Source organism: Ptychodera flava, chromosome 9 (genome assembly GCF_041260155.1).
Source record: "Ptychodera flava strain L36383 chromosome 9, AS_Pfla_20210202, whole genome shotgun sequence".
NCBI lineage: Eukaryota > Metazoa > Hemichordata > Enteropneusta > Ptychoderidae > Ptychodera > Ptychodera flava.
Window position 1 is genome coordinate 26,218,692 of NC_091936.1, and position 27,049 is coordinate 26,245,740.

General features: G+C 37.6%; 1 protein-coding gene across 1 annotated transcript; it reads left to right on the top strand.

The window, feature by feature from the left end:
- The first annotated feature begins 2,389 nt into the window (after nucleotides 1–2,389).
- On the top strand, nucleotides 2,390–26,928 carry LOC139140491 (PAN2-PAN3 deadenylation complex catalytic subunit PAN2-like). Its single transcript, XM_070709793.1, has 25 exons — nucleotides 2,390–2,499; nucleotides 3,470–4,012; nucleotides 4,720–4,889; nucleotides 5,670–5,874; nucleotides 7,861–7,979; nucleotides 8,617–8,761; nucleotides 9,551–9,695; nucleotides 10,378–10,454; nucleotides 10,573–10,697; nucleotides 11,232–11,404; nucleotides 12,054–12,217; nucleotides 12,861–12,989; nucleotides 13,437–13,586; nucleotides 14,299–14,494; nucleotides 15,022–15,134; nucleotides 16,888–16,986; nucleotides 17,288–17,415; nucleotides 18,099–18,213; nucleotides 19,139–19,273; nucleotides 19,970–20,120; nucleotides 20,557–20,714; nucleotides 21,518–21,661; nucleotides 22,051–22,230; nucleotides 22,836–22,929; nucleotides 23,679–26,928. The coding sequence occupies exons 2-25, from the start codon at nucleotides 3,713–3,715 to the stop codon at nucleotides 23,858–23,860; spliced, it is 3,597 nt and encodes a 1,198-aa protein (XP_070565894.1). The 5' UTR covers nucleotides 2,390–2,499; nucleotides 3,470–3,712; the 3' UTR covers nucleotides 23,861–26,928.
- Nucleotides 26,929–27,049: the final 121 nt, after the last annotated feature.

The following is a 27,049-nucleotide window of genomic DNA, read 5'->3' on the forward strand; positions in this document are numbered from 1 at the left end:
CTTGGTGTAAGAAAACTTTTCACCGGCTTAGTTTTTCGAAATTCGAAAATTTTATTTTTCTCCATAGAGTTAACGCAGGGATGGCGGCCATTTTGAATTTCAAATATCGGTAAATCTTGGGTTATTTGTTTCTCTAGTACCAAAATTTGCGCGGTGGTCCCCGATTTCATTCTTGATTTTGAAAGAGAGTGGTTGAAAGATTCCTTGAGGAAAGTTTGAGCAACAGTTTAAGTCTTTCACTTTCGAGGCGCATACAAAAGAACTTCCACCTCTTCATAATCATGTTAGTCGGACAATGTCAGTTACAGCACGGTCCCTTTTTAGGAACGTGGTTACAGTGATATTCATAAGCTGGGCATCTCTCGAGACAGTTACCTTTTATGCGGGAAATTTCACAATGATCACAATTTTGTTAAAACCCTGGGTGGAAACATCGACTGTGACAGTCAAAATAATAAGGAGACATAAACTTCAAAGACTTCACTCCGGTTGGTCAATTACGTCCGGGGTGTAAACTATAAGTAAATAGCATTTTCAGCGACAGCTCTGGCTAAAATCGTTCATATTCATTCTGGCCATTCTTGAAAATATAGTACATGTTCGTAAAGATGTAAACGTCCATTTTTCGACTCATAACGAGGGTAGCTCACAAATATTCAAACACTTTTTTCGCATATGTAAGTGAAAAGGGATTTGTACCGTTGACAATATTTCCTTTATAGATTCATACGCAGTAGTTACATGTAATTGTATATTGTTCAGAATCACAGTTCCTTTTGTTCAACAAGATTTCTTGCATCCCTTCAGTGATGTCGAAATACCTGGTCCTCAACTTGCAAACACAATCTCCACTTGTCCAATATTTTAAGTTGAACGTTGACATCAGGATTGGAATTCATTTTTCGAAAGTAAAATGGAGCCTCTTACACTATCCATTGTCATGGCAGGGCTAATAGGTTGTATTTAAAAATGCTTGCTCAAGAAATACAAGAAACGTACATGTAATGTTTAGTAGAACAAAAAATATGAAATGTTGTGATAGTCACTTCAACAACAAATTTCCTCTCTGCCGTCGTTAATGGGAGGATCCCCGGGACTGAGGGTATCGTGGCTTATATGCTGAGAGAAAATTAATGTGCGCCACTGTCAACGCCAGTCATAAAATCGTATATAAAGATAGAAAATATGGCTTAATTAATCTACGAAACAATATGCCGGGGAAATAAAATTAACATGATAGAAGTTTGGTGTGAGTTAACAGTATTTTATCAGTGGAGTTGCTGTTGAGAAGTTTTATCTCAAACTCAATGCGTTACTTACGTTGTGTTATTTTACTTTTTGACAAGTGAATTCTAGTCACGTCAGGAATAAAATTCAGTTATCATACAAGTACCAAACTGTTCTCGAATCCTGAATGCATGATATTGATGATCAGTATTAATGCCAAATTCACGTAGTTGTAGTACAGACCCAGTTAGTAATAAATTTATGATAATGAATATAATTGTTGATAAAAATTTAATATTTCTGTCATTATTGTATACTTGAAAAAGTATCCTGCTACACGCAAACCCTGAATGCTGATCAGTATTTATGCCAAAGTCACGCAGTTGTAATACAGACCCTCAGAAATAGAGTCTATACAATGCTATAGTTAGGGACTGGTCAGTTTCTTTAGCCTTGGGGCGATGGATATTTTTGCAGACATCAAAATGTAGCTGACCCCCCTATTCCAACTATTGAAAGCAGGGTGACTTTGAAAACAGGCTGACCCCAACTATTTGACACGCCAGTTGTAACATAGGAATTTCAAATTTTCATTTTTAAAATGTGCTTCTCCATAGAGGAGGACCATGCCCATAGCAAGGTACCACAGCAAGGAGAAACTAGTCTGTTTCATGGAAGTGTCACAATTGATCCGTCGGTCGTTTGTTTATTTACTTGTTTCCTTGTTTGTTTTGTTTATTTTGTCTATTTTTTTCTTTTCTGACTTTTTTCTATTTTTTTCTATTTCTATTTTTATTTACTTGTTTACTGTTATTCAGTCAGAGTTCCCTGTGGACTAACCTTGCTATGGCATGGTCCTAGCTATACAGAGAAAACTGAAACTGAATGGTGCAATTCGTGACTGAAATGATGCTTTGCAATCTAGAATTTCAATTTGCAAACATCAAGGTTCCCTGCCCTGCCAACGGTAGAAAGGGGCAGGGAAACTTTTGATACTGTTTTTGTACATTTTGGCCGGAAGCCACAAGTACTGAAATAAATATTGTATACATAATATATATTAACTTACGTGCCCGAAGGTCGCGCCGAAAACTGCGACTGAATTCTCCAGGCTCCTGAGGACTGCAGAGCTTGAAAAGCCATGTAGTTTCGCTCTGAGGTCATCCAGGGGTCATGTTATTATCGAAGCGCCACCAAGTGGTACAGGAGCATCAACAACAATATGGCGGATAATCCAAATCACCGTGAAATTGCCTAAAGCTGTCAAAAATGGTAAGTTTGCCCTCGTAAACAATGTAGTCGGTTATACATATTTGCCTAAACTAATGATTCGTTCTTGCATGAACTGCTTATCAACTGAATGACCGAAATATACCGACAAAACTGAACACAATTTGCACGTCTCGCAGCTTGTGTACAAACTACTTTGTTTTGAATCAAATGTACATCATCAGTAGCTGTTTTCGTTTTAGCTCGAGATTTGCCTTTGGTTATGAGCTAGATGCCAAAAGCCCAACCCAGGCAAAACCTCGAGCTACTGTACTGCAGCAGCTTCCGATTATAAGTGGTGTTAGGCCGACGGCAACGGATTTTTGATCAGCGCTTTACTTATTCATGTGTGTGGACATGTACATTTACGGTAAATATAATCGCCCTATTACCCCGACCATAGACCCTACGTTTCCTGTAGGGTCTATGATTATCCGCACCCATAAGGAGACATAAACATAAAAACCATCACTGGAGGTAAAAGACAGCACAGACCTCTTGTCTAGCTTTGAGGGTCCGCATGGAGCTTGTGCAGCAATCAAGGTCAACCCAAACCATGTACCTCAAGCCTATGTCATAGACCCTCAAAAAAACGTTTTTGGAGGGTCTATGGCCTATGTAGAGAATTTGAAAATCTGTCCTGTCAAATTCACCAAATACCCAGCCCATGGGCATCATACAATCAAGAAAATCCGTACACTGATCTGGGCACTGATCAGACTCGTGTGTCACAGTCCTGTACCAAGTACAGCACTCATAAGCTTGCGAAAAACGACAAGCCCTACCCCTCAGTGTCTGTTTTACAGTAAGTCTGATCCCCAAACTTTGTCCAGAAGTATCTAAGATAGATTCTTAATTTTGATAATGTTACATGTATGAGTGTCCTAGCCATTGCTTGTTATCACCACTGCAGTATTCATCTGTAAAGTCACGGCATTGAAGCATTGTCATGGTTCTACATTTTCTATTTCAGGAGCAGTGGTTTGCTTTAGGGTAACAGATGTACCGCTGTAACTCTGAAGTGACGCATTCAGAGTGCATAGATTTACACCTGTGATGCGAACTAATCACAAAGCTGGATAAACAGCACTTTTCAGTTTGGTTACACTAGCCGCTTAGAATTGTGTGCTGGCAGAATTATTTGACATACAACCAGAGAGATCAAGCAAGCATAGTCTGATATTTCGCTGTCGCCATCCTTGTTTTATCAAATACCATGGAATTCACCAGTGAGCAGTTTCCAGAATTTGGAGGTGAGGAGTACCATCCAGAGGGAGAGGGCGTCGAAGTGCCCTCGCCGGATGGATACATGCCTGGTCAGATGGAATTGCCGGTTGGTGAAGAATTCCCAGAGGAGCATCCAGCAGGGCTGGATCTCAATGGTGGAGTGCCTGTAACACCAGGTGCCAGCTACCATGAAATGCATACTGTATTGGCGGATGGTGGGGACAGGTTTGGCGTGACTGCAGTGGCGTTTGATTTGCATGAAGAGCTATTGTGGATGGGCAACCAAGGGGTAAGAACATGATAAATTGTTCTCCAAGTGATTCGGCGATGAATAAGATAAATTCAATAGTAATGTTGTTGAATGGACGCACTCACAAATATTTGACTAGCAATGAGAAATTTTTGATATTGCATTCACTAATTTATCTAATTTTAAGGAGCTTATGTAAGGCATAATGCCATTTTTAGACACTCCGGTATTGACTCAGAGAGTTCAAAATCTTGTAAGTGTCAGGGTACACACTGCTAGTGGTTTCCCAGAACAGTGAGAATATAAACAGTACTACAAAAGTGGAGTGCACCTATTCATGATGAAGAGGGAGACAAACTTAAAGGGGGAAGGAGGGGTGGGGGCTGTGCCACCTTTGTAGTATTCAATACTGGTGTAATACATGCATATGTAGCATTACAGTCTACATTCAAATATGCAGAAATGCGCACATCCCTTCAGTACTTGTGACGTAGAAAAGTTTGCTCATGTTAATCTGCCCTTCTGTACAAGAATACAAGAAAACTAACAAGGAAGATCAAGTATTCTCATCTGGCATATGAAAAGCACTTATTTCAATTTACCGGCATGTGGAATTGCCCAAATGCATTTACTGCTTAAGTTACAGTGAGAAAAATACTGAGCATTTAAAACAAAATGAATATCTTTATGTGTCATTGATTTTATTGCTACAGCGTACATAGTATTTCTGTCTTTTGCATTTTTAGGGACACATCACATCATATCTTGGTCTTAACATGCAAAAGTACACATCATTCCAAGTGCATGCAAGTGATGAAATTCATCAGATAACTACCTGTGAAGCTGGTGTACTGGCGTTGACCAGCGACAACCTCCGATGTTGTACCAGGCAAGGCATCCGACTCTACGACCACAGGTATGTCATACACACATACTTTCATCATAGAGAAATAATTGTGCTTTGTCTGTCACTGAATCTTTTCAATCTTTCAACCTTTCAATTCAGTACCTGAAAAGAGTCAGAGGCCAGTTGACTTTATCTGTTCATTTGTGCCAGGTGAGTTTTTGAGAAAAAATAGCCAAGACATATCTGTTCGTTTGTACCAAGTAAGTTTTCAAGGAAAATAGGCAGGACATCAGCATTTGATCCCAGAGACTGACAAAGCATTGACACGCTCAAGTATCTCAATTGATACTGAAAGCTATTAACATGCTCATTGCTGGTGGATAATCTTATTTTTCCCAATTCCAAGTATTCGCTTTCCACTTCTGTGGAAAAAAATTAACCATTGACCTAGGGTGTGATGGCAAATGTTAGCAGATGTCAATTTGGTAAAAATACGTCTTTTCCTCATCTTGTTGATAACTTTATCCACCCTTTTCCCGTATTGTAAAAATAATTTGCATTTGTTGCCTTGAAATGTATGTGCAACCCATAGTCGATGAGAAAACATGCCATAATACATGTATGTGGAGTTTTTGGAGTTTATTTAGGAACAAAATACCTGACATGTGCATGTACCCAATAGGGCAATATCGATGAATACAAATTTATCATCACTGAACTATGGAGACTGTGCTCATTTGATATTTATATTTTAGAATGGGGCAATCATTTTCATATATTGATTCCAGATATGGTATATTTTGACTAAAGCAAATAAAATGAGTTAACCATCCCATACTTCTCTTTCAGAGGTGAGAACATCCATGATATGCAGTGCATGCTACAGACCAGCCCATCAACTCTACTGCTCGGTGGGCACCATGATAAACTTATTGAGTTCGATCTAGCCGCAGTTCAGGAAGCCAATGAATACGCCATTGAAGATCCTGGCGTTGCCATTCTCAGACAGTCAAACTATAATAGATTGATATGCTGTGGTGACACCAGTGGAAAGGTGAGCAATATCGGTTGCCAGTGTCATTGGAAAGGATTATTGTTGTGGTATTATGTTTACTGAAGTGATTGGCTGTGATGCTTTTGGTCATGTATTACTTGCCATTGTTTAGCATTTACTGGTGTATATCTCAGCATCTACACGTAATGACACTAACATATACATACAAATGAAATTTCTTTCCTTTAATATGTCCAATGCACTTAAGGATGTACGATCGGAAAAATATAAGCGTACTGCGCCGATTTCCGCGCAGAAATGTATCCATAGTAACCACGCGCGCATAGTGACGTTCCGAACGTTTTTGCGTTGTACAAAATGTCGTCTGCAGGAAAAGGAAAATCGCGCCGAGAAAATGTTTAGCGTGCCCTCAAAACATGCTGGAAGGTACGAGAATTCAGCAAAGAGATAAAAAAAATGCAACATGACCGTAGCCTGTACAGCGTAAATCAGAAGTGTGACGTCTGATTTGCTATTCGTGGTTATAATTCCAATGATAGTGTCTCTAGTAGACCTACCGGAGAATGGAAGAATGGCCGTCGCATAGTCGATTTGAGTGAACTAGCCGAAAATCTTGACACTTGTGTCAGTTGCGGGCTTGCCTTTGCGATTGTCATCGTGTATTGGAGAAACGCCAAGTTCATGGCCTCGGCTCCTGGCTCCACGTAGTGTCACGGTGTGACAACTTACTTATCCTGCAGCGAAGTCAACCTAATCCCCACCGATAAGCGTCACGGCAATAAATATTATGTGATTTTTTGTATGCTGTATTAATATATAGACTCTAAAAAGTAGAAGAACCTAAAAGTCTTTGCTTTGTTCTGTCATTTCCCTCTCATTAAAGTTTAATGGTAGGTAGGCTTAAATCATGACTGGCCACTGCGGGTAGCCACGGCAGCGGCATTTGAAGAGCGCCCTCGTGCGACGAACCCGGGAGAGCATGGTTTATCGCCAGAACCTGTAAATCCTAGTTAGTTTTTGCAAAATTGTGAAAAATCGAGCTCGGTGACCTACTAAACAAAATGTGGTTTTGGAAAATTCACAAAAAGTGCTATTATTTGGCAAAGTTTGAGAAAATTGACATTAGTAGAAACTATCAATAATTAATAAATTACCCTCTCCCATTCCTAAAATTTGGGGCATATTTGTTGCAATTTTGGTTAAAAAATAAATATGATGACTTTTTAACTCAATTTTAATGTAAGTAAAATCTTCAAAGTAGCTTAGATTTATAATTTCTTTATTCTTTTACAGTGTAAACGTGGAAAATGCAATCATGACATAAATATGAAAAGGATGACCTGTTTTATTGATTTTTAGTGATTTTGTGAAAAACCGTGATTTTTTAATGTCATTTTGTAAAAAAAAACAAGCGCGGTGACCCCATCTTCTTTCCCCAGTTTTGGACTATTCACATATATAGGTATTCAAAAATCCCCATTTGAAAAAATTGACATTACTTTTACTTTTTCCGATCGTACATCCTTAACAAAAGATAGATCAAACAGGAGCTTTAAAAAGAGCTTAAAAAAATTCTCTTTCAAAATCAAGAATAAAAATCAGTGATCGCTGTACACATTTTTGCATAAATTTGAACAAATTACATTAAATTTACCAATATTTGAATTTCAAAATGGCCTATAGGGGAAAATTAAAATTTTAGATTTTCACAAAAATAAGCCATTGAAAACTTTATATACTGCATGCGCTTCAAAATGAGCCTGAGTATCTGTCCCCAAGACGCACTCTACCTTAAATAATAATCCCTTTAAAGGTATACTGTCACCTGTTCCAATTTTGCCACAGTTACCATGGAAAGAGAAAATCTAACCAATCACAAATTTTAAGCGGGTGGCCACTTTTAAAAAACAGCGCCCTCAAATGGGCATTTTGAATACCAAGGAACGTTCCTTTAACCATATATGGGCATATTTAGATTACAGGTGGCTGTATACCTTTGATTTTTCCTGTGTTGTTTCATTGCAGATCACGCTACGAGATCCAGACACCCTAAAATCAGAGCATGTCTTGGAAGCACATGCCGGGACTCTCTCTGACTTTGATGTCCATGGCAACCATCTTGTGACCTGTGGTTTCTCTCACAGGTGTGTATTTCACTGTAGAGTGCAAAACTCAAAATAACAAAGAATCAGTTGCAATGAAGTGTGTTTTTTCCAAATTCATGTTCTGTGAGAAGATTTCTTCAGGTCATAACAATTTGAAGATCTCTCTTTCTCAACAAACCGTTCTCAATTTTCAGCTGATGGCCAAGTCACAGTTCAAAATTTTGTATTCTTTTCTTCCAATATCAAATTTGCAAGTGCCAGACTTGAAAACAAGCCGAGTTTCATAGGTGCACAAACAGTTCATGGTCTGGGAAGTCATTGAACTGAAGCAGTATGACTGTCAGTGACTTAGGACAAAAGGGAGATGGCAAGGGTTATTAAAAAAGAAAAATTGTTGTATTTTATGATACATATAGTTCACATGTATTGAATATTGTTTAAAAATTGATCAGTTTGACAATACTTTACAAATGAAAATAAAGAAATAATGCCATGTTTACCCTTTGCACCCTGACCCCCTGGTGACCTATGACATCATACGGACATTTTTTCAGAGTCGGGTTCAAAGGGTTAAGTGTCAATAAGCACTGATGTGAGAATTAGGGACTCAGAAATACTGTTTTAACATTGCCATTCATATTTCCATACACGCGTATAATTTCCTGTTGTTTTCCAGACTGGGTAATCTAGCCATAGATAGATTTCTGAAGGTCTATGATATGAGAACAATGAGAGCCTTACCACCACTACAACTTCCAATAGAACCCTTGTTTCTCAGATACGTACCAACCTATACATCTAGGCTAGCCGTCGTCACTCAGGTATGTCTCCCTTCAAATCATAGTGGTATGGTCCTGTCACATTGTTTGTTGTTGTAAGGTGGACTGGCTTACACAGAAAAGGGGTACACAGATAACATTTTGTCGCTGGTGTACATGTAGGTGTGTTTGTAAATGAAACTTTGTGGTGCATGATATTGAGTGTTGTGTTTGTATCTGTTTATTGCCATGACTTGTGATTGTATCACACAACAAATAACATGTAATTTTAGGTTTTGGTAAAACAGAAATGGAAGCGTAGTACAATATTAGTCATTCTAGGAGACACATTCTCCTGTGCTTAAGTGTTTTGAAAAATTCTAGACATCTTCACAAGTGGTAAAAGGACATTTTAAAAGTTTGAGAGTTTGTGTATCTTTCTGTTAGGTGCTTTCTACCTTTAATACAAGAAAATAAAAATTTTTAGACCTTGCCACTAGTGAGACGGTTTTTTACCATAAATTTGACCAAAGTTGTGGTTACATGCTTGTGCACGATCAAAAATGGGATTTTAGTTGAAGATTGAAAGTTATTTATGCGACTTTAAATTCAGTTGGTTTGTAATTGATAGCCAATCAATCCTCTAAGAAAAATATTTGAAATACACCAAAGGCTAACTGGATTGCTAGAGTTTTGTATGTGTTTACGCAAAGACATCAAATATTGGAATGAACATAGCAGTATAAGCTATACTGCGCAGTAGGAATGTTGTCTTGTTTGAATATTATGAAACTGAAAATTGCCTTCATTTTGAAAAGATTGACATTGTTGATTTTACCTTCCTTCTGACAGCATGGTCAGTTTCAGTTGCTAGATCCGTGTGGCCTAGTAACACCTGGTAACATGTTACTGGATCAAGTGAACATCCTGGGAGAGATAATCCTGGCTTTTGACGTTTCCAGTACCTGCCAAGCACTGGCGTTTGGAGAAGCAGGAGGTATGGATGGCTTGCGCTGTGATGTGTCCATTAGCTTTTATCCTGTGTCCAATCTGAAATGGGGTTTCGATTGCACTTGATGATTGAAAAGTTTTCATCAATGATGTTTATTATGATTGACAGTATGAATTTGTGACATTGACCCATTGGAACAAGGACCCAGAGGATTGATGTTGTAACCTGTGAATACAGAGACTGGAAATATTTCAGTGGCATGAAAATTGGAGAATTTTGTTCTGTTTCAACATGACAGCATTAAATGATCAGTATCTATCACAGATTTTTCCCCTGAACATTTTTATTATATTATTTAAAACCTTTTGAATGCATCACTTTTCATTGGCTACAGTTTTTGTCAAAATTCTAGGAACAATCTGGAAAAAAGTGACTGTCTTGTGTTTTATAAAGGCGACAAAAATTGATTTTGACGCTCAAAGGGATACTTATTAATGCAATTCAATGATTAATTTTCTTATGTATATTCTTAACAAATAGGTTATGCTCAGTTTGTGGACTGAAACTTATTCTTTTTAGTTTCGCTTTACTGACATAAGTCCACAGCTTCTGTAGGTTTGGAATTTGTAGAGTACCATGCATCGATATTGCTTTCAGACTTGAGATTATTAAAGGTGCACTGAATGGAATTCATCCAACACTAAATTTTCTTTTTCTTACCAATAAGGTTACGTTCATCTGTGGACTGATAGGGAAGATGCCCACTACAACGCCTTCTCCAATGAAACTGAGCTAGCTGATCCAGTAAGTAAAACAATTCTCAGCGTGTTGAAAGTTTTAGTAAATCTGAAGAAACATGTATTTCAGAATCTGCTGTTTGTTAAATTTCTAATGTAACTGTCTGTTTTACAAATTCCAACAGGTTGAACATCTAAGACCCATACACATTGATGATGAGCTGACACCGTTGTCCACCATACCGATGCCATTCTGTGATGGACCTCTGCTGTCAGATTGGCCAGAATCTAACTGTTTTGCAGTCCATAGGTACAGTATCATGATACATGTATTGCATCTTCTCTTTGTTCTTGTCCAAAAGTTTTGGACTACCATGCATGTATCAGAGGTGAGCGAATCTACAGGTAGGATTTAATGGTCCTAAAACCAGTGTCAATACAAATCCAGTGGTTCTGCAGTCTGATTTCTCGTCCTGCATACCGTTTTTAATATGCAAGCACATTAGCATTATTAATAACTAGTCTCACCAGTGGAATGACATATGTACTGGTCTGAGCAAAACAATTTGAAATTAGATTCCCTTATTTACTCATCACTGCATACATATTTCCCATTGTCTATCGGTCAATTGGGTAAGGTATTTACATTGTCAAATTTGACATCCTGTGCACAAACACTAGTAATGATAATTACTTCACGTAAACAATTCACAGAGATTCTGCCAACCAAATAAAGATTGATGTATCATCGCATATTGAAACAGTACTGTCAGCAAATTTTTGAACACCAAATACCTGACACTGAAATTCAATAACAGTGTATTGATATGTCATTTTCCTGCAGACGCCCACCACAGATAGACCCTGAAATCATTCGCTCAATGAACATGGTGCAGTTCATCGGGTACGCACCAAACCCAGGAAATAAAAGAAGAAACCAAGTTGCATACAGGGAAGTGTCTAGCAGTGGCAAGGGTAAAAGTGGCAAAACTGTACCTCAGTCTCCAATCGGAAGAGGTAGGCTTTCCGTTGAATTGTCCGTCAGACTAGTGTATAGATCTGTCTGTCCAGTGTTATCAGTTGTGGTGGCCTTGACATTGTGTGCATCATAAACAGAAATCAAAATATTCGTTATTTAGTTAAACAGTCTGTGATATTGTGATGTTCCTGTGTAGTTACACACACCTATCAGTAAAACGGTATCAAGGATTCTCAAGGTCAAAGTCAAATTGATATTCAGGACATGCAAACAACTCTATAGTGGTACATTGTAGTTGGAATGTCTCATCAGATTTGCAAACTACCAGTACATGGCACTGTATTTGTTATTGCTTATGAATCTACAGTAGCGGTTGACTGGGACTGAGGCTGTAAACCAAAGGGACATGACCTTAAACCCTAGAGAGGGTGTCCATTTTCCTCCAGCTTTATACCTCCAGCTTAATATATATAATAACAATTTACAATTATTTTAACTGTTCAGAAACTTATATCGCTAAAATGCTTTAAGTACTAACTACCAGAATATACATGTAGGGATGTGTATGAGTCATGAAAAAGACAATTTGACAATTAACGTATTGGTACATGCAATTGTGTTCCAAACAGCCAGTTTGGTGGCTTGTGGGACATTCTTCCAAACTTTGGTGACTTTCTCTCCATGTAGATGTAGACCCATTCATGTGCATTGTACCGAAGAAGTACAGAAAAGTGGAAATCAAGTACTCCAAGCTGGGTGTTGATGACTTTGACTTTAAACATTACAACAAGACTAACTTTGCGGGACTGGAAACTCACATACCCAATGCTTACTGCAACTCCATGTTACAGGTATGTAGATGTATGCCAGTCGGTACAAGTATTTCACTGTCAGTTTACTATGCCACTATTTGTATTCTTGTACTGTACAACTCAAAACTTTGTGTCTGACCTGGTCAGCGCAGTGCTAACACTGCATTTAATGCATGCTGTGGTGAAAGCTAGTACATCATTAGTGTCTTTAGCTTTGAACCATAGTGTACAGCACAAGAGAGATATTCATGAGGCAATCAATGGGCCTTTAAACACTAGATGTACACTGTACCCGGAAATGCTAGCACAATGACAGTGTGAGGTAAGCACATTGCACCAAGCATGTCTACCAACTTATGTATACTATAATTGAAGATGAAATGACGGATATGAACTGTATTTTCTAGAGGAACTATACATGGAATTGGTACATGCATTTGTTGATGAACACTGATTTGCATTTTAACCCAAGTTTGCATGTAATGTTAAAATGCCTCTTGCCAGCATTTCATCCTGGAAGTTTTCTGATTGTTGTTGAGTACAGTTTACCATAAACTGTAGTGTTCTTATCTCCCATGTTATGTTTACATGTAACAACAGCAGCTTTTTATGTGTAACTTTGTGTCTTGAAAGCTGTGTTGAGAAAGCAGTCCCAATGAAAACCTGTCCGTTGCATTCACAGGTGCTGTATTTCATAGAGCCGTTACGCTGTGCCCTAGAGAGTCATCTCTGCTCCAAAGAATTCTGTCTGGCATGTGAACTTGGCTTTCTCTTCCATATGTTGGATCTCTCCAAGGGAAACAATTGTCAGGTGAAAATTTCATTAATTCCAGCCTCTCTGCTGCTCAATACTTTCGTTTTACAATGCTTGTATTTGCCACCCAGTACTGACTTTTCTGAGGTCAAAGGTTATGAAACCATAACATTGTTCAGACAGTAGTGAATATGCAAAAGATGAGCAGCAGAGACTAGGAAACTTTGACACGCCCTTTTTATGAATACTCAGTAACCATAAATTTACATATTTCCATATATGGTAAAAGAGGCCTGTCAGCCATGTTTACTCATCGAATATGAGTAGTTATACAGTGTCTATAGCATTGGACTTTCCTCATGTGTTCCCAAATTGAAATCAGTGCGTGATAACTTTAAATACAAGGGACTGAATACATTCAAGTATGTATGCATGACAGACAGCTGAATAGGAAAAGACTTTTTAAATAGCTTTTAATTTGTTTCTGTTGCCCTTTTTCTAAAGGGTACAAACTTTTTGAGGGCCTTCCGAACAATCCCAGAGGCATCTGCTCTGGGTCTGATCTTGGGAGACGCTGAGGAATCCACTGGTAAAGCCAACTTTAGAAGACTGATCCAGAACTGGAACAGATTTGTGCTGCAACAAATTGAACAGGTTAGTAAAGTTTTATCTGTCATTCTCCTGTGGTAAATATCAAAGAAATTTCACAAGCCTCCTAAACAATATTTGTTATCATTTTTCTGTGAACATTTTGAAAAAAAGTTTTTGAATCTGCCTCCTTCAACAATGCAGAGCCAAACATATTGGCGTTTTTGTTCAATGTTTTCCATCCATAATTTTTTCACCATAACTATTTTACATATTTTCTGGTCTTATATCCTGTTATGTTTGGTGTACATATTCCAGAGCTGATAAAATGTAATTTTTTTGAAAATCAAGATTCATTTTACATGTACATAAGTCATTTTTGGTACAGATAAGATTTTTTCAGGAACTCCATGCCTCATCCATGTCAAGTTGGTCTGTAGATCATAGGAATGGCATTGTTCAGTGTGTTTTTATTCACATTGTATTAAAAATTTATATATGATTGTTTTTGTTTCAGAATTTTTCCTGAACGTTTGACAAAAAATCATCCTTGTTGTAACTGCTTTTCCTATTCACAAAGTAGCTTTCAAATCTGAATCATAGATGACTGGGGATGAATTAGTAACATTTCTGAAAGTGCACTTGTTTTTTTCAGTGTAGTGCTGTTTAAGTTCAAAGCTTTCAACAGGGTCATATCTCCACCACATGAACTTTTCAGACTTTACCGGAATGTTAGTCACATGTCCTTGACAGAGAGACTGTGTAACATTTTTTGTAGGACACTCTAGAGCAGGATGAATCAGCCCTAGCATTGCCTGCCACCATGCAGAGTTTCAGCAGCTCCACCTCTGTGGTGACCAGACTGTTCCAGACCAACGCTGAAAATATCAGTCAGTGTAAATGTGGCAAAGAAAACACCCGCAATGGTGCCACTTTGCTCTTCAATTTCACCTACCCTGACTGTTCACCACCAGGTAAGAGACGTCTTTCAATGATGTCAATCTTAATCTGTATTTTCCTTGTTCTTTACTACCATCAAGCTACTGCTACCTTTTAAGTTAGCATGCACCTCGGGGACAGATATTCGGACTCAAACTTTTACAATTCTTTTCTGATCTACCACTTGTAGGGGCTCATTTTAAAGCTCTTGGTGTGAGAAAAATTTTGACCGTCTTAGTTTTTCAAAAATGGAAAATTTTATTTTTACTCATAGAGTTAACACAGGGATGGTGGCCATTTTGAATTTCAAATATAGGTAAATCTTGGGTAATTTGTTTCTCGAGTACAAAAATTTGCACGTTGACCACAAATTTTCATTCTTGATTTAAAAGTGTATGGTTGAAAGATTCCCTGAGGAAAGGTTGAGCAGAAGTTTAAGACTTTCACTTTCAAGGCACATACTACCTTATGCCAACTCTTTTCTTACTTGACATGTTTAATTTCATTGACGTGAATGAAAAGTAAATTAAAATATTGAGATCTTTCTTTTTGGCATTTGAAGGTCCAGGCAAGCCGCCGAAGCAGTTTTCATTTGCCACAGTCGCCAAGAATAGTATGAGTCTAGAGCAAACGATGCAGGCGTGGTGTGACAACTGTAAAAAGTATCAACCCACTGTAAGTCAATTTGGTTTTCTCTTTTGTGTGCATAATATGTATGGTGCATTTTCAGACACAGGGTGTTTATTTCAACACAGTGACCAAGTCATTATGTTTTTCTTTTGTGTGTGTATATGTGTGTGCATGTTCAGACACAGGGGTTGTTTATTTCAACACTTTGTACATGTGTAACATAAGTCAAAGTGTTGTTTTCTGTTATATGCATGTTTGAGTGAAGGTGCTGGCAGGATGTCTATGAGACTGCAGAATGGGAAGTCCTTATACAGTTGTATTGAATCAAATACTGATCAGGTGCTCTGAACCAATCAGCAAGCAGGTCAACATTGAATTAATAATCTTTACGGCCCTGATACGGGTTTTGCGGACCGAGGTTGTACGGCGGAAGGGCCCGAGCGTGCGAGGGCCCGTACGCCGTACGACCGAGGTCCGCAAAACCCGTATCTGGGCCGTAAAGGTTTTATCATATACCTTATTGAACGGTTGTGATGTTTCAGTATTTATCAATAAAAATTTTGTTAAAGTTATGGGCGTAAATTTAAAAAAAAGCATGAGCCAAGCAACTTTGCGGATTGATATGTACGATGTCATCATTTGTTCTGTTGTGGAACGCGTCACGAGCTTGTTCTATGAGGGCCCGTACGCCGTACGACCGAGGTCCGCAAAACCCGTATCTGGGCCGTAAAGGTTTTATCATATACCTTATTGAACGGTTGTGATATGTTTCAGTATTTATCAATAAAATTTTGTTAAAGTTATGGGCGTAAATTTAAAAAAAAACATGAGCCACGCAACTTTGCGGATTGATATGTACGATGTCATCATTTGTTCTGTTGTGGAATGCGTCACGAGCTTGTTCTATGCGAACGCCAATGTCACCACAGAATGAGCACAGATGAGTAGTTGATCCTGCTCGTTAAAATACACTTTCTCAGCAAAACATTGAGAGGAGACTATCAAGCACTTGTTTTAAACCAATTTTGATCGGAATAAGATTCGAACTGTCTACAATTTGCTTCAAAACTACGAGCGAAGCGCATAGAAACGGGTTCAAATCTCGCGCTGACGTGCTTTCGAATGGAATGTACGTGGATAGCAACGCGCGTAGCAACGACAACGAAAAAGTTCGAAAAAGCGCGCACACTACCTTATTTGGGCAAAGTGTGCCTGGGCGTGATACGGCAACTTATTACACACCTGTAAGAGCGCCCTTTCCCATAGGTTTACATGGGTACGTGAATCTAGGTATATGATAATGTACAAGAGCATGATTGGTTGCTGCATGTATATGCACGTGTAATGTATTTGCACAACTGGAAGATTGAACATTGACTGCTCACAGAAATGCAATATTTCAACATTTAAATTTAAGGATATTTCCTTTCGGCCTGTTTTTACCGTACAAAATACTAAATATTTGTTTCAAGTATTAATTGTCCATAGGAAAATCTATAGTACATGACTGGCATTGTATTTACATCTTTTAAGGTACATAATACGTAAATATAATAATATGCAGCAATAAATATTTGTTTTAAATTCTTTCCACCAATCAGAAATCAGGCATATAAAACAAAATTTCCATCAACTGCAGCCAGTGTCATGTACTACAAACACAGCCAACGTTGTTACAGAGTCAGTTTTCAGTATGTGCATGTGTGTGTTTAGAATGGAAATTTTCGTAGTTTAGGTATGGTACATGTATATTCTGACTGCTGGACTTTACAGAGTACATTTTGGTGTTTTCTTTCAGGTCCAAGTCAAATCATTAAAGTGTTTGCCAGATGTGCTTGTTATCAACTGTCAAATAGAAACTGCCAAGGATTTAGAGTTCTGGAAAATCCAGCAAGAGGTACTGTACGGCAAATCTCCTGTTAATAACAGTATCTTCCTTTTATTTTTAAGTTTCAAACTTAGACTTCAGAAATGGAGACAATGGTAGAAAGCTAGGCATCATTTGTACATTTGGTACATAATAACTTGTAGGAACTGATGACTCCCATAGAAGGACTTGTACCAATAAGTTTGTCCTGTCATGAAGATTGGCAACGTGTTTTCAGTAGTGAGGCACTGCTATCACCTTTATGCCCAATCTTAACACATAAAGGTTAGTTGATATGTGATGTGTTCATAATTGTGATTTCTGCACATAGCTTATTGGTGTGGTGGAAGAGAAGGAAGGGGCCAGTGATAAAATCAGTAAGCCATGCCGCTATGGCAGAGCCTGCACCAGAAAAGGATGCAAATTCAACCATGAAATTATGGACAGTCCGGAGAGATTGTAAGTATGGCAATCAATGAGGCTGTCGAGCAATTCCAGCATCCTAGTTTCTTCCCTTATTACAGATCCATCACAGTATTCACTGTGTTAGCCTTGTATGGTTGTGTTAAAAAATTACTAAATGCAAAAAAAATTAAGGGCAGTTGCCATCACAGGTTTTTCAATGAAACTGGGCGTGATAAGCAGTTAAACTCAGGCTCCAGATTGTTTCTTCTTCATAAAAGGATCAACAAGACAGTTTCAGGTCCCCAAGCCCACAGCTAAAAGTCCAAATGGGTCATCAGCTGCTGCACAATCTCAGTTTCCACTGATCAACATGTCAGTTTCCAGCTGAATAATTCACTTCCGACTGAAAGAAGCATAGCACCAGTTGTTAGGTCTTATAATAAAAACCATCGTGAGCTTTTGGCAAGTAGATTTGCTGACATTTGTTGTATCCCTGCCGATCAGTAATAAATGGCCATGTTATGATCTACAGAATTTTTACAAAAGAAATCAGAATACCTTGTGTACTAGAAGACTTTTACTCAATATTCAGTGCATATCAGAAATTTCTGCAAATGATATTGCTCCTCTATGACACCAGGGGGATTTTAATGTAGTGCAGGCTGCTCTCAAATATTCCAGACTCTCTGTACAGGTTATCTTGAATTTTATGAAATGTTCCGTTGCATACTATACAGAGCTTTTGAATTGAGTGAAATGGAAAATGGTAACAGAAAGTCTTGGGTGCCTCTGGGTTTGAAGATGAAATTGAGCAGTGACAGAACACTAGAAGTACAAGATGTCTTTGAGGAGGTGAGATTAACTTGTCATCCATGTATAGATTAGACTTTGATGAAATATTAACTTTTGCTCCGTGTACATCCAGGTAGACTAGACTTTGTCATTTAAGGGACAAAGTTGGCCATTTTTCATGAATTTTGTTTGATGCAAGACACTTCTTATATTGTTTGACATGTTGAAAGATACTGAATAAATGGGTGACCATGCATATATTCAATCCTGGTTTTAGGCACGGTACATAAAACCATCGCGAAATGAATTAATGGCCATGACCATTAATTCATTTTCATGATGGTTTCATTTAATTTGTCCGTTTTAGGAAGTGCTGAGCTATTCTGATGTCATTTTAATCCATTCTCACCAAATTGTTTCTAACAATAGCTGCATGCCTGCAACAGAAGACTACTGCTTGAAATGCAGACAATTTTTGTCAGTGTTGCTTACTAGCTGGTTTTCGGCAGCTTGTAGTCTGAGCTGTAAATATGTCCTTTAGTATTCATTTTTACACTAGCAGTCGCCTACTAAGTGGTATTTTCGTCATTCTTGCACTTGTTTAATTTTCAAAAGTGTAATCTAAAAATGCAGACAAATATTTATTTCTGCAAACTAATGAGAGAATGATGTCATTTGTGAACAGCCCTATTGGTGGAGATGCTTTTCAAAAACCACCAGAATGGCCTCAGTGTGTGATACTGTGTTCATTCTCATGTCATTACCACTCAGCTGACTTTGACTGTGAACAAGTGACATCCTAGGTTGTTTATGCTGATCCAGATCTCCGGAAATCTTTTCTCTCTCAAGGTTTGCATATAGAATACACCAATGACAATCTCAAGTTTACCTAATTTTTCACAGAGTAGATAATTCTGTCAGCACCATATTTATTTTTCATTTTTGAACTTTTTGACGCAACATTTTTTTTTCATTTTTTTGACAGAAAGATGCATTTGATTCTGATGACTTTAAACTTTACAACTTACACGCCTCTGTCGCCCACATACAAGATTTGAAAACTGGCGGCAACCTTGTCTCTCATATCCAGGTTGGACCAACATACCACAAGAGGAAAGAGGTTTGTGCAAACTTATGAATAAAAATTCTGATCAGCTCTCTGTGTCTGTGAAAGAGCATTATGCCTTCATTATGTGAAATTGTATCACACCAGTATATTGAAGGTGCAAATTAACCATCTGATTGGTCAAGATGTGAAAATAACCATGCTACAGTATATTGATGATATTGCACAGTTGGAAAACTCACTAGCTCTCAGCTAGAGAAAAATTCCTTTTGTGATGTTTCATGCTGGAATTTCAATGTACTGTTATGATGTAATAGCAATAAAGCACCCCAGCAATGGATATACAACTCTGTTTTGACCAGTTGACTTTGTATATGCACTCGCTATCACTCATGCGTATATGTTTTGAACTGGTCAAAATCTTGTAGTACACTGTTGTTGGGTGGTGTTTATTGCCCAATATATTGTGTTTACATACAGATAATTTTGCATGCTGAACTGAAGTTGTATCTGTACATCACAAGGGAAAAATCTATTTTGATAAAGGGATGTCAATCAGCTAGAGAGTCTCTGAGTCGTTGACAGTGGGCTTCTTGTGTGGCCATTGGTCAGACTCCCTAGCTAGGTTATAATTATCCATGCCGTGCTACAATCTCTATGTGGAGATTGGAAATGATGCTCAGTAACTGTATATGCATAGTGATCTATACATTATAACCATCTACAATGATCTCATCATTTTCATATCAGGGTGTCACACACAGCAACTGGTACCTGTACAATGACTTTGCCATCTTACCCATTGAACCCCATGAAGCAGTCCAGTTCAACTTAGAGTACAAAATACCCTGCATCTTATACTTCATACGCAGGGACCTCACTGATGATTATGATTGCTCAAGTAAGTTGGTAACTTTGTGATCGTCCTTGTGATAGATCATGATGTATTTTTTAGCTTTGCATTGATGGATGGATAGAGATTGGTATTTTGTATGCTTCATGTAAGTCCGCATTTTATTCTCTTGAACACCTTTTGCAAATATCATCATTGCCTAATTCCAAAATGAGCATTAGGAGGGATTTAATTCATGTCATTCAAGAGTTTCTGTGAATTAGCTCGAAAATGAAAATCTATGTTGCCTTGTTAGTTTTAAATTGACAGAAAATTTACAAGTGAGTTATCATGGACATTCCCAAATTTGTTACAATCAAAAGCTTTGATTCATGTAGTTGTGTTTTTTATTATCATTTACATGTGAAGATATAACCTGCAAGAGAAATGGAGGTTGACAAATGAATATTGAACTTTTGAAATAATTTCCCATTCCATTGCACAGTAACAAGTCCCATTGAAGCCAGTGTGTTATTGGCTGAAGCATCCCTGGCTAAAGGTGCCATGAAGCAACACATAACCTTCACACCACTGCAAGCTAATGAGTTGCCAGAACAGGGTGACTGTGTTGGACTTGATGCTGAGTTTGTTACTCTCAATCAGGTGAGTCTTCTAAGATAGTTACAAGACAGTCACCTCCTCCTTATCCTCCTCCCTCCCATTAGCCAGTCACACCACTGCAAGCAAATGAGTCGCCAGAAAAAGGTGACTGTTGGACTTAAACAGGAACTTTCCCTATAAAAGCCGGATTATCGTAAATCTATGCAAATGTAAAAAAGCCACGCTACTGATCAGATGTGCCGTGTTTGGTCCCAGAATCCCATGATTTTGCCATGTTTCAGGTGTTCACTGTCATTGAATCTTGCATATGATGTCTGTGAATACATATGAACTAAATTTGAGTCGAAAATAAACTGAAAAAACTTTCCCTATTTTATCAGAGAATGCATATGTTTCAAAATGTGTTCCCTGTACAACCATTTGACCCCTCTTTGCATATGTCATGAAAGTGCCCATCATGATTATTCAAATTTATCATACGGTCAAAGCGATGCTATGAGAATTCAAAAACTCCCGCCCAGTGTATGCAAATGGCTGCGTCATCAGTAATCCCCTTATTGTGCGCCCACGGTCCTGTAAGTTCCCGTTTAACAGTGAGTTTGTAACTCTCAATCAGGTGTGTCTTCTAAGATAGTTGTAAATCACCCCCTCTCCCCATTGGGCAAGTACTCTAAGCCTATTTATTTTTTTACCCAAGGTAAAACAAAATGAAAAGGAAATAGCAGATATTCATGCCACCATGAGCATATTTAAAGTAAATTCCAATGCAAGACCTGAAGAGTGAGCTACATAATCATTTCTCTGCAATAACACCTTGGTCATTTGAATGTATTCTTCTTCTCCAGGAAGAGGCTGAAATTCGGAGTGATGGAACGCGATCTACAATCAAACCAAGCCAAATGACAGCTGCCAGAATAACCTGTGTCAGAGGTTATGGTGACCTTGAAGGGGTACCTTTCATCGATGACTATATCTCCACCCAAGAACAGGTATGATGTATGCCATTTTCTTATTTAAATGCTGGACCATGTAGTTCCTGCATTGAAAGCTATGCCATTAATATGGTTGATTGTTTTACTATCAGGTATTTCTGGATTTAGATGTCAGTCAGTATTGACAGATATATGTAGTTGTGTAATTGCACTCATTACATTGCCTCTACTGTGTATTTCTCATTCTCACATCAAGCTGATTGTTCCCTAATTCTTATGCTCAGAGCTGAAACTTTGAGCTGGAAAATTTCATTCCCTGATTTTCCCCTTCCGTATTTGTTTACCATTGTCAACCGTGTGTGCATTCCCTCACAACACTCTATCCAATGAGAGAATTTTGCCTCCTAAAAAAATTTGACAAAGCGTTTCCTGTGTAATACTTTCAGGTTGTGGACTACCTAACTCAGTTTTCAGGAATAAAACCTGGCGATCTGGACGCTACTATTTCTTCTAAACATCTGACTACTTTGAAATCCACCTATTTGAAGCTGAGGTACCTCATAGATCAAGGAGTCATCTTTGTTGGTCATGGACTCAAGAAGGACTTCAGGGTTATCAACGTGCTGGTAGGCCATGTGTATATGTCTAGGTGTCGGTGTACAATGTGTATATGTAAAAAAAATTTGTTGTTTGTTGCATGTCTGTTTCTCTGTGAATATTTTGTGTCACTTACTGTGACAGCCTTGTTTCTCTCACTTCTTTTCCCTGTATACAGGTGTATTTTTGCCATGATGAAAATGCATACAGTATGATACCATGCAGTGTTGGAGTTAGAGAATGTTTTTATGAGCAGTAATTGTTATCTTTCTCATTTCATGCAGCTTGTAGTTAAATTATAGTTAATGTGATATAAAATGAAACATGATAATGATTGTGAGCTGTCAAAATACCATACCAGAATACGGTGGTTTACCCAGTATTTGTGGAAAATTATTATCTGCAATGAGAGGTGCATGACAAGTCTATGGCAAATTCCAAACATGGCACTGTTTAATAATGTACTTTACTCATAAATTATGTAAACTTTAAAATCCCATGCATGTAATAAAACTATTGATTCACAAGCAAAAACGTTAAAAGATACTATATATATATATATTGTATTTGTAACTTTTTGTATGTGATGTAATAATATATCAGCAATGTTTCTGTACTATTTCCGTGTGTATAGGTTCCAAAAGACCAGGTGATTGACACAGCCTTTCTGTTCAGCCTTCCTAAACAGCGTATTCCGTCACTGCGTTTCCTGGCATGGTTTTTCCTTGGTGAGTTTACACTAGACGTAGCATACTAAGTCCCCCTGTCTAGCTCAGATATCAGCATTGTAGAGTGTCCAGGATAGCTGTGTTATGTACCACAACAGTGATATCATATCACATTCAAGATGTTCATGAAAGATAGGCTTTTTCAACAATTGAACTTGCTGTCACATTCTTTCCATTTACAGTAACAGGGTACAAGGTTTTATCATATTTACCATTGTATCACAGATTTGGAGTAAAACCTAGCTTTGTAACCCTTATCCTGCGAGATTGTATCACTTCCCTATCTGCTAAGTCAGTAAAAAGTGGTATTGAGCCAAAACCATACTTATATTCACCCAGTTGGCTTGGTCTGTTAAAGCAGGTTGAGTAAAAAAACATGTTTACAAATCTATGTTGTGAGGGGCCTTCAAATAGTCATATTTTTGCTTAAAATGCAACATACGGGATATGTTATATGCTTCACTAGTTTTAACCTAGTTGACATGATGGTGAAATGTGAACTTGACTGTAGAAGAAAATGAAAACAGTCAGGGCATTGGAAGAATTAGCAGGTGTTGATGATTCTCAAGATCTGTTAAATTTAGAAATTAATGTCAGTGTTTCCCCACTTTTCCTATTAAAATATCAAACAGTTACCATTTATGCGAGAACATTTCTGAACATGCCTCTTGAGAAGGGGAAAATCCAAAATTGTGAAACAAATACATCACAGATTTATCAAAATAGGATTACACCTCTTCCACTTGTAGGCATCAACATTCAAGGTTCCACCCACGACAGCATAGAGGATGCCAGGACCGCCCTGCAGTTGTACAAGAAATACAAGGATATCAGCAATGAGGGAAAGGAGAGGGAGAACTGGGAAGCCACGTTGAAAAATCTGTATGAGAAAGGAAGGAAGTATGGCTGGAAAGTGCCGGATGATGAATGAAGATTTGCTCCCATTGGATTCATCAGTTTGTTCCCAAAATGTAAACACAGCTGTATCATGTGTGTAGCACTGGCTATGCTAAGAATTTTAGAAAATGTTATCTGCCTTGCAACAACATGTACTGTATTTGGACAGATATTGACCAGGGTCCGTGAAATGTGGTTTTGGTGATCTTTTTTGTTGAAATATTCAGACAAGCATACATGTATTACCATTGATGTCATTCCTGTTCTTCCTGTTTTGGAAAGTTTTGTTTACACATTCAGACAAATATTTACTTTTGTACAGTAACTATAGTACTGTGATGCCATTTGAAATGAGGCCTATGTTGTCAGTGTTGGCACCATCTGTGAAAATATTTTTGTTATTATTTTCATATAAATATACAAAAAAAAAATCTATGTAAGTACTTGTTAAGCTTTAGATGTTGCTTGAGAGCATTACATAACACAAAAACTGCCACACAGAGACAGAGATGTAGAAAGATATTGACAGTGACATAATTTAGCACGTAGGATGAATTTCAGGGAGTGTAGATAGATCCTCATAGAGAGATGCTTCATTACATAAACAAAATTTATCTGCCTCCTTCATAAACGGCAGAAATTAAATATTTGGACAAAAATGAAGATTTTTAGATACCAAAAATTGCATCAATTACCATTAACCTGTGGAACCATATAAGAATAAGAGTACTCATAAAGACCTGATGGGAAATACTTTTCTTCAGTCATATACCCCATCACTTCTCTTCAGACACTCCAATGACAGTAAACTGTCTTTGACAGAGCATACTTGTACATTAGCTTCTGCTTCTGCAAAGATAGTGTAGGTGGCCAGAGTGTTAAGTCTAAATTATTTTGAGTCACACAATATGTTGACTATCTCCCCAATATCCTTGAGTGAGGTCCTGTGTATGACTCTTTACAACCATGGTGGAAGAAGTTAATTCACGATGTCAATAGAAGTCAGATAACGCTTAACTGGATTCAGATTCACAATGTACAGTACCTAATACCCTATCCTTTCATTTGTTATGTGTACTTTACAACTTTATGGTACTGAAGTCTGCGCTTTGAAATTGGAAGACTGAAACGTCTGCTCATACTTGCTGTAAGAAAACTTTCAAAGATCCCCTTTCGAAATCAAAAAAAAAAATTGGGGTTGCCACACAGAATTTGCTACTGGAGAAACCAATTACCAAATATTTACAGATACTTAAAATGGCTGCCATCCCGGTGTTAACTCCATGGGCAAATATAAAATTTTTAATTTTCAAAAAAAATAAGCGTGTGAAAACTTTACTTACTTCAAGAGCTTTACAATGAGCCCCAATGAGTAGCTGGCAAAAAAGGAATTATAAAATTCTAGAGTCCAAATACCTGTCCCCAAGGCGTGTTGTACCTTAACCTTGCTTTTAATTAAGTCAGACCACTGTGAACTGCATGCAGTGCATATTACATGTACTGGAATAAATGACAGATCATTGGTTGCTTGTGCCTATCTTTTTGGCAAAATGCCAATAACCAGTGCTTCCTGTTTTATTCAGCAGACAAATAATCATGACATTAAAGCCTTTGTTGTAGGTACAATGCATATATTGGCTGTATGGACTGTCTGCTGGATAGTAAGCGGTCTTGGAAATATGACAGCTCACCTACTTGGTGCAGGTAAAGCTTTGACTTGGTAGGTTAAATTTCACAGTCACCTTCCTCACCGTGATCCTTTGCTTGATGAGATCAGAGGTGTGGTCGATTGGCTATACACACATATAAGGCGTTAGGGACATATTAAAATAAAAGAGCAGGTAATACCTGTTTTGCTGGCATGGACAATTTTTCAAAGCTGTATTTTCCTTGAATTTCCTCCACCGTTGTAAAACTAATTGTCACCGGGTCTACCAGGCCAATTTCGTTTACCAAGGATGAAATAAAGCAAACACACAAAGTGATGTTTTAAATGTGCTGTTCACATCATTTATTAATATTTTTTGCCTCGACAGCAAAACATAACTGATGAAACAGTGAGTGACAACATCTCACAAAAAGTGTCCACAACTGCATGCTGAAGAATTATTACTCTATTGTTACATCACAGTTTACCATACAGCTTAACATTGAATATCAAATAAATTTCAGTGAAGTAGCATAAGTTATCGTAGACAGCATTTGAGGGGTAAACATTTTGAAAAAATCTGTTCAGAATTGGCCACCAGTTGGTAAAATGTGTCTTGATTGTGTCCTAAACGAGATTGATCCACAAAATTTCTTGGAATTGTTGTGTCTCATAATTTTTTAGACAAATTTTAATATGCCATGATGTAATTTATTCTTTCCTCATTACTATTAGATGATGATGAAATATAAGCAAATAGCCCAGTGTTGTCACATAAAGCTTTCCTTTTGACTTAGAAACCCCCCAAACTCTTTGGTTTACCCCAGTGTTTCCATATGGTGGTGTTTCAACCCATTTATGGGCTAGGGTACAGCCAGTGGATAATATATTGTAAAACAAATGTATGCAGTATAGATTTATGTATTGTTGTACATCTGGTAATCTTGTATTCTCTCACAAATTTTTTTTTCTTTATGGATACATGTAATGTCTATGCCAGCTTTAGTTTTCTATAAAAAATATCCACTCGTCACTTTGTTTCCATTAGAATTATGTTGAAGGTGACAATATTGAAATGATATTTTGCCCAAGTCTACAATTCCATTTTTTTATTAGTTAGATTTTCCCTTTTATTGAAAGCGATGTGAGTCTCTAATCACTGACTGCATTAGAAAGCCTGGACTGTCAAACCTAAAATGAAATCCCTGTAGGTTTTAAGATCATTCTCCAAACTGTCAATGTTTTCCCTTCACATTCCATATAAGTTTATTTCATTCATTGACAATGTAAGTTTATTTCATTCATTGACAATGTAAGTTTATTTCATTCATTGACAATGTAGGTTTATTTCATTCATTGACAATGTAAGTTTATTTCATTCATTGACAATGTAAGTTTATTTCATTCATTGACAATGTATTAAAAAGCAAATAAAAGTCTTAAAGCTTTCAGTACTTTTGTATTATGGAAACATATTTTTAATAATTAATTAATTATTTAAAATGTTTACAAAATATGTTCCGCAAAATTCAGATGAGTTGTGATCGATGATTCAGATTATATATTTAGAGCAGA